Source organism: Populus trichocarpa, chromosome 6, assembly GCF_000002775.5.
Source record: "Populus trichocarpa isolate Nisqually-1 chromosome 6, P.trichocarpa_v4.1, whole genome shotgun sequence".
Lineage (NCBI taxonomy): Eukaryota > Viridiplantae > Streptophyta > Magnoliopsida > Malpighiales > Salicaceae > Populus > Populus trichocarpa.
In genome coordinates this window covers 8,425,667-8,433,653 of record NC_037290.2, presented here as the reverse complement: position 1 = coordinate 8,433,653, position 7,987 = coordinate 8,425,667, and the positions used below count along the sequence as shown (strand labels likewise).

The 7,987-nt window shown below is 34.4% G+C and overlaps 1 protein-coding gene across 1 annotated transcript; it reads right to left on the bottom strand.

Moving 5' to 3' along the window:
- LOC7468089 (uncharacterized) lies at positions 1-5,502 on the bottom strand. Its single transcript, XM_002308218.4, has 4 exons — positions 5,164-5,502; positions 4,716-5,064; positions 1,186-1,307; positions 1-693 (listed from the first exon to the last, which is right to left on the bottom strand). Exons 1-4 carry the CDS (start codon positions 5,296-5,298, stop codon positions 247-249), a joined length of 1,053 nt encoding a protein of 350 aa, XP_002308254.2. The 5' UTR covers positions 5,299-5,502; the 3' UTR covers positions 1-246.
- Positions 5,503-7,987: the final 2,485 nt, after the last annotated feature.

Below are 7,987 nucleotides of genomic sequence, written 5' to 3'. Positions count from 1 at the left end.
TGCTAGCCAAAAACAATTTACATTTCACAAAAAGCAGAAAGATTACATCATCTTTGTGTTTTCATTTCCTCTCTGGACTCTCACTGTTAAATGAAACTACAAATGCCAAAATCACTCGTGTCATGATTTACAATCAAATTTTCGTATCTCCTAAGTTTTGTATATCTATTGATTTTCTTGTTCCCCTCCTTGTCCAAAACCTGGGGGAGGAAGAACTTTCCTCTTTCCCTTCTCCCTGCAAAAGTCCTAGTCATCCCAATCATTTTCCCATCCATCTTTGTTTAGACTCCTAGAGGTAAGGCCGTTTGCTGAGACACTCGCTGAGTGACATGCAGCTGGTGACTTTATTGCATTTTCTTCATCCCAATTATCATCCCAATCATTATCCCAGCCTTCTGCTGTTTCGACAATATTTGCAACACCAGATTCTGGCATAGCCATTTCAAGCTCCTGATAAGCAGTTCCAGCCTCCCGTCTCCTCTTCCTAAACATGCAGCAAGTGAATGTCCCTCCAAAGACTACTGCTGTAACAATTAGGAAGTAAGCACCATTGATGGGGGTAATTAGCTGGTCATAAGATGGGAAGTGCAAGAAAAAGTTTCCATGAGATTCAAGAGGATCCAAGTGTAGAACACATTCCCCGTTTTTAGCATTTAATATCACCTCTGTGTTTTCACCAACAGTCAAAATGATCTGAAAAGTAAACAGTGAAACTCTCTTAAAAAGGAGGAATGCACCTGTAAATTGCTAAAGGCGACGCACATGAACAATTTTTAGGTCACCTACATGAAACATCACAACACAAACCCAACCAGCAAGAAAATATCCCAATTTAGTAGTATGTTTTACCCTTGCTCCATCCGATTTTTCTACAGTTTCTAGTAAATTTAATCCTGTATCTCTATAATTTTCTCAGTCATGTCTTTCCAGCCATTATATATAATAATGCATTCAGTCAAGCTAGTGGAGACAAGAGCCAGTAACACCTCATGAGTTCTTGCTGAATTTCGAAACTGCTCTTACCTGTGCCAAAGGCATGTTACAGAAAGAAGCTTAACCTAACTTCATTTTCTTACTCTGTTTTGCTTTTATTGTTTCTAGTTTTTTTAAAAGTATTCCATATCTTATGCCGGTTTTAAGTCAGACCATAGAAACAACACGAAAAAGCAGGAAAAGGATCCACACCTTTTTAGTTTGGTGTTTCCCTAGTTCAACCAAAGAATTGTCAACAGAATTTGGGGCATGCACATCCACTGACAAATCACGTTCCCCGGAATTTTGTATAAGAACAATCCACCTTTGGGATTCTACAAAGAGAAAGAGACATTAGATGATGGATCACATAAAAATAGTAACATTGAGTACCCCTGAACATATAACAACATAACTTTCTAAGTGGGTTAGAAAATGTGTAACACGTAATTAAAAGAAGTTCTTCCACCGCGTGGCTTTAACTACTTGCAAGAGAGGTCGAAAAAAAAAATGTTGGACAGGCAATTGTAACCAAAAGGTTGCAAAGTAAAATGCTATCTGAACACAGCCCTTGCAACCAAAAGCACTTGCTTTAGCTTATTGATAAATATTGGCTGATACACTACTGCATATAATAGCATAAGCAACAATAAAGTATTTGAAACTGCAGACAAAAACTCACCACCTGATATGGTTAACAAGAGGAGACTAGCCAATGACACATGTTAACAAGTATATAATGATTATGGTTAGTGTCCATTGATCCAGGTCGCATGTCGCAGTCACATATACTATCACTGTCCAGAAATTGTGAGATGACCATGCAGAAATGTGTTTGTCTTAGCTTGTACGCTAGATATTTTATGTTCTGAGTTTAAGTCTGTTTTGCATGCAGAGAACTGTAAACAAAAGGTATAATCTACTAGTTTCCATGGCAATAAAACATGATACACTTAAATATTCCTTATGAAGCAGAAACAGCAAGAGTATCCACCACAAGTGGAAATGCCAAGGCACACCAGCTGTCCCTAAGAGAGACCTGCAACTTATGGATTATCAATAGCTAAATTGCTCAACATCTATAAGAAAGATGCCTGAGGCTTATCAATTTCATAAGAAGCCAAGCTTTAAGGGCAAAGAAACAAAAATAACAATTCTCCTGTCTCCACAAAGCAGCCTTCTAGAGTGTAACAATAAGAGAAATGGAAAGAATCTGAATTGTTGAAAATATCATAACTTTTAAATATTATTTTTTTTAAGGAACAATTGATTCATGAATGGAGAGAAGCAATTTCTGGCGCCATACTATCCACAATGTGCAGCCACCAAGGAAGTATAATATCCTAAACCAAAGAAATGCTGCTTCTGAGCAATGACAGAGGACTAAACCTGTCTATACGAGGATTGGGATCTGGACAAGGCAGATCACAGGCTGAATTTGATGCACCATGTCTGATTTAAAGTAGAAGTGGCTCAGCCCAAGAGCAAGATGACAGTAAGCAGTAGATTGGGAATTTCTTAAGCACCTCCTAAGGTGCTTGTGATGACACTTGTCCTTCATAAGTTCCAATAAGATAGCTTTCAATCGAGCATGTGCTCAAATCTCATCTTGATACCAAGACTTAAAAACATTTCTAGCATCTGTTGACAAAACCAAGTAAGTGCTTGTTGGTGTTGTCACCAACCCCTATAATCCATAGGTGGTACTCCTACTCAAATGGGGAGGCCAGTAATTGAAGTTAAGAAGAAATATCTGGGACTTAATATTTTCTTTTGTTCCAGAAAAAAGGGTCGGCAGTTATGTATTATAAATCAATCAAATAGCTTCAGGGGTTGTGAGTTATAGCATGAAACTCTTCATGCCATGACAAAATAGCCATTAAAATCCAAGAGTCATAATTTCCAGCTAAGGTTTCGGTGCCCAAACTTGTAAATAGTTAAAAAAGAGGAAAGAAAGGCCGCCATAAGGGCTTCTGAAAATCAATGAAAATACACACAACTGGAGTCACTTAAACATAGAACATGGTAATAAGGGGGAAATGAATTTTAACTAGATATCTTGAATTAATGAAAGTATTACATGGTTATGCCCATGGCTATCATGAGACTACACATAGGAGTTACAAGAGATCTTTTACAATCTCAATGGGCTTGATGCAAATTTGAAATATGAAGACTTTGTTTAAGAATAGACAAATGAGTCTCCTTTTGGAAATATGCCATTATTCTGATATCCTAAGTCATCAGACAACATTGACCACAAACTAATCAAGGTAAATGCCTCAATAATGTATGCACAGAGTAAAGCAAGCACTTCGAGTGTAGGCTTCATACATTTATTACTCTTTTATTGTTCCAATGGAGGCGGAGGTGTGCTGAATACTTCATTTACAATAAGCATATATAATAATATAAATGTTCCACTAACTAATTGATGGATTAAACGTAAAATAGTTTGGATTTGCAATTCCACAGTTTACATACTATCACTTATTTAAAATAAGAACGAGTGAAAGCTATCACAACAAAATATCTACAGTACGATTCTAAAAAATAATATAAAACAAAATAAAACACTACTGTAGCAAACAGTTGAACCTACCAAAAATACCACATCGTTGTCTACCCTTAACATACTGTTTCTTTACTACCAAGCAAACAATTTGATAATTTTAAATTTCAACATAATTGCATAGTAATCAACGACTAATTCCCTTGAGCTATTCAACATCACATATGAATTTGTACACAGCCACTCCAGCAATAGCTCTTCAGAAACAAGTAATCAGATAGGAAGGTGAGGTGACCTTGAGAAAAAGCTATATTGAATCGCAACAAAAATGCTAAGACAAAGTTAAACAAATATAACAGGAATTATATGAGATTTTAGAATTCCAATGAGTTTAATGCAACTTGAAAAGTATAAATGAATTTGCATTTAAAAATAGAAAGGGTGAATATGCAATTCTAATACCATAATCCTACTTGATGACTTTACATGAACCAAGAAATACTTGGCTATCAATGTCAATGATAGAAGTCTGAAAGCATGTACTCCACAAGCAATACTCATGCTACCATGAATTCCTATATCCAGGAAGCTCCAAATTGTTTCTCTGGAAATATCAATGTTGCCCCCTTTTAAAATTGACTTCCCATTTTCATGAGATCAAGGAACTAGATTTACATATCTTTTAAATTATGCATGTCTGCAAACTGCACCAACTGATGGACTGTAAAACAGTTTGTATTGTCAATACCAATGTTCACATATGGTCCTTATTTTTTATTAGAAAAAAAAAGTGAATGCGACCAGAGTAACTACACTACTACAGTGATCAGTTGCAACCAGCACAAATATAACAAAATTGCCTGCCACCTATCTTAAATGTTGATGTAGCTACAAGACCCAATCCAAAGATAATGCCAGACATAGTAATCCAAGATTGATTCTCTTCTACTATCCCACTTTACGAATCAAGTTCTATACCACCAAAAGGTCCTGATTACATTCATCGTTTGGGCTCAGCATATCACGATACAAAAAGTTCATTTCATTTCCATTTTCATCACTCACACTCCTAAAACCGCACATATTCGAAACCATTCACTCGCAACTAGCAGCACACATAATATGCATCATTAAACTATCAATTTCATATAATAAACTAAACATTGCAACTAGAAATGGAAACTAAACAGCTGAAAACAAAACAACATCGCAATATATAAAAAGTCATTACCATTATCAAACCCAAGAATGCAAGCAGACATCGACTTGCGGTCCGTGCACCTCTTAATACCCACTTTCGTACAATTCTCCCCGCCAACCTCCGATTCCGAATCCGTCTTATGATGATCCTTCTCTTCACTCACTTTCTTTTTTTCATCGTTATTTTTTTCAGCTTCACTATCCGTTTGATTCCCCGGAATCGAGATTGGACCCACAATTCCCGTGTTATTATTATCACTTTTATTACTGCTACTACTATTATTAATGCTTGTCGAACTATCAGCTTTCAAAACAGAATTTTCCTCAGTGTTTGTCGTATTCAGTGCATTAGCAGGATCTGGACTTGGCGATGGAGGTACCTTAATAAAATCAAACAAAAAAATAAAAATAAAACATGATTAAATTACTCTCTAAAAAACCAAAAAAAACAAACAAACAAACAGAGAGAGAAAATTTACTTGGATTTGGACGGAGTTGCTGTCGTCTTTGAGAGCAACCAATTGTCGAATCTTGGAAAGAAAAGAAGTGTTAGAAGCATCAGAAAAAAGCAAGAAGAGCAGCCAAAGTAGTCTCAAAATCCCATTTCTATCCATCGCTGAAGAGAAAAGAATTACAGATCTTTGCTTTATTGTTACTTTTTTTTTTCAAATTAGCAAAATCCTAGTACATGCATTTTGAGAAATTTTAAAAACTGGAAATCTAATAGGGTTTTGGATTTTTGCAGGTTGGCTTGTCTGTCTCTGTTTGTCATGTGTGAGATTGGAAGAAGGAAGGTACGAGGCGCTACGCTACCAAATTCGCTGCTGTCCTGTCGGCCTGTATAGCGACACTAAACAATGGGCTATTTATGGGCCAAACGTATTCAAATTTTACATGGACCAGACATTTCTCTGAGGCTCAGTTTGGATTTGGTCTGTTTACGGGCCTGAACTAAAAACAACGGGCCCTTGAATGTTATGAATGAGGCCTATTTTTAGTGAGCCCAGGAAAGCGAAATTCTTACTTTTGTGTGAGAGGAGGGTGTTGTTAAAGGAGGAGAGCATGTTTATTTTTTTTTAAGGAATAAAGCATGATCTCTTTCAAACAAGGAGGAGGCACGAATAAAGCGATAGTATTTAGCTCTGCTTGAAGTTGAATGGCTACAGGGCTAAACTAATGACTTCCTTCATGGCTTATGACTACAGCCTCCTGGAACAATAACATCCACCCTCTTGGTCATCCGCAAATTATTAATTATTAAAAAAAAAACAAAAAAAAAAACTAAAGAGTGTGGCGTAAGGGTATTCATATTACAAATCTTACTAGAATTGCCCCTTTTTTAATCAGAAGTGTGTGATTTGGTTTTAGATGCAGCAAGTAGGAGAAAACAATTCTTAATTGTTGCTACCAAAAATAAACCAGATGATTGAGTAGCGCGGGCTGCAATAAGAGCTTGGTGCCATTATGTTAATAAAAAATGGCTAGCGGCCTTTTAATAAATTGATTCACGGCAGAAATAAGACTTCAAAAATTCATGAACTTCAGAATGGAACAAAAGACAGGGGGGAATCCACCACCTTTTAACGAATTGCTCGTCCACACTTACTAGATAATATTCATTATTATAATACTGTTTTGTTTTTTGTTTTTTTTAATTTTATTCTTCAATATTATATTGTGTTTGGAAATTGTGATTCATAATTTTTTTCAAATCTTTTTTTCTTAGGTTATACATCGATCTCGTTAATTTAGTTTTCTTCTTCTTCTTGATTTCAACATTAGATATATTGGAAATGGAGTTTCATAACTTTTTTTCAATTTCTATAAATTTATCCTAATTTTATGACCAAGATCGTGGGTTTTATAGGTTAACCAGGGTTTACTTGGGTTTTTTTTTTCACTTTTTCTAATTGATTTTTTCGATTTCTTCCGTCAACGTTGGGTTAGGTGAAAATTTGGGTTTTGTAATGTTTTTTTATTTGCTTTTATTAGGTTAACTCGATCTCATAACCCAGATCATGAATTTGGTAGGTTGACTTAGTTTATTTTTTTACATTCTTTTTTGATTAATTTCTTTCCAGTTTCACCCTTCAACAACCCAATCTTTTTCTTTATTTAGTTTTTTTTTTAATTTTTTCCTTCAATATTAGGTTGTTTAGAAATTGAGTTTCATATTAATATACATAAAAATTCTATTTTTTTTTAATGTTAGGCTAATAATAATTGAAAAACAAATTGTTAGCATTCCCATTAAAACCTATAATATATATCTAAGAACCATGAAAAAATTGAATAATAATTAAAATATCATGCTAAACATTATTTTTGTATAGTGTATTTCAATTAAAATAAAATGTGAAAAAATATCATAGAAAAGGGTCAGGCACCTAAGTCAAAGAGATGAAACTTGCATGCCTGACGCAACAAAAAGAAAACTAGATGCACGCTTGGGATTTTTATTTTGTTAGACAACATGTTGTCATATCATCTATAATTTCTATTTTTATATAAAAAATAAAGCAATTGGTGCATCACTTGCTTGCCCAAAATCCAGCCACCGAGAATGGCTAAAAAATTGGACCGGGATATCTTAGACCTAAAAAAAAGTCTTCAACCTACTTTTATATATATAAAAAACACAATAAAAATCACTTTTATAATCTCAATGAACCGATTTCTTAACTTAAAATACCCATAAATTGATCCAAAACACAAAATTAAACTAAAACAAAATATTTATCAACCACATTCTACTTTTTTTGGCAAGATGAGGGCTAAATAACACCTCAATGTAATTCTTTTTATCAAATAAAACTCGTTGACATCAAGATTGACTTTTTTTCATTGTCGGAATGTGACCAACATACAAATTTTTTTATTTCTTCATTTTTCAACAACTTTCTCTCTCATCCCTTAAACTCAGGAATTGAAAAACAAATAAATGGATTTTTGGACTAAAACTAAATTATCAGAAACTAAAGTGACTGTAAAAGAAGCAAAGGGAAATAGGTAGACCAAAAGGTATTTTTTTGCAAGTGAATTTGAGATTAGCCATGTGATTTTCTTCTCTGTTTAGTTTGGTTTTTTTTTTTAATTGTCTTTTTACTATAAATGAACAGAAACTCTAAATTTAGTAGCAAAAATACTGTGGAAAACATTACACTACTAGACTAAATTTATCATTCATTGCTACAGTGTAATGAATTTTTTTACCTTTCCAAGAAAAACAACAAAGGCTAATGAGTTGGGGGCAATTCAGTCTTTTTCAAATGGTCTATTAGTCATTACAAATTTGACTAGGGG

Coding starts and splice junctions, on each gene's coding strand:
- LOC7468089 (XM_002308218.4), bottom strand. CDS start 5,298: ATGGATAGAAATGGGATTTTGAGACTACTTTGGCTGCTCTTCTTGCTT. Junction 5,065..5,163: donor GCAACTCCGTCCAAATCCAA/GTAAATTTTCTC, acceptor GATTTTATTAAG/GTACCTCCATCGCCAAGTCC. Junction 1,308..4,715: donor CATTCTTGGGTTTGATAATG/GTAATGACTTTT, acceptor TTCTCTTTGTAG/AATCCCAAAGGTGGATTGTT.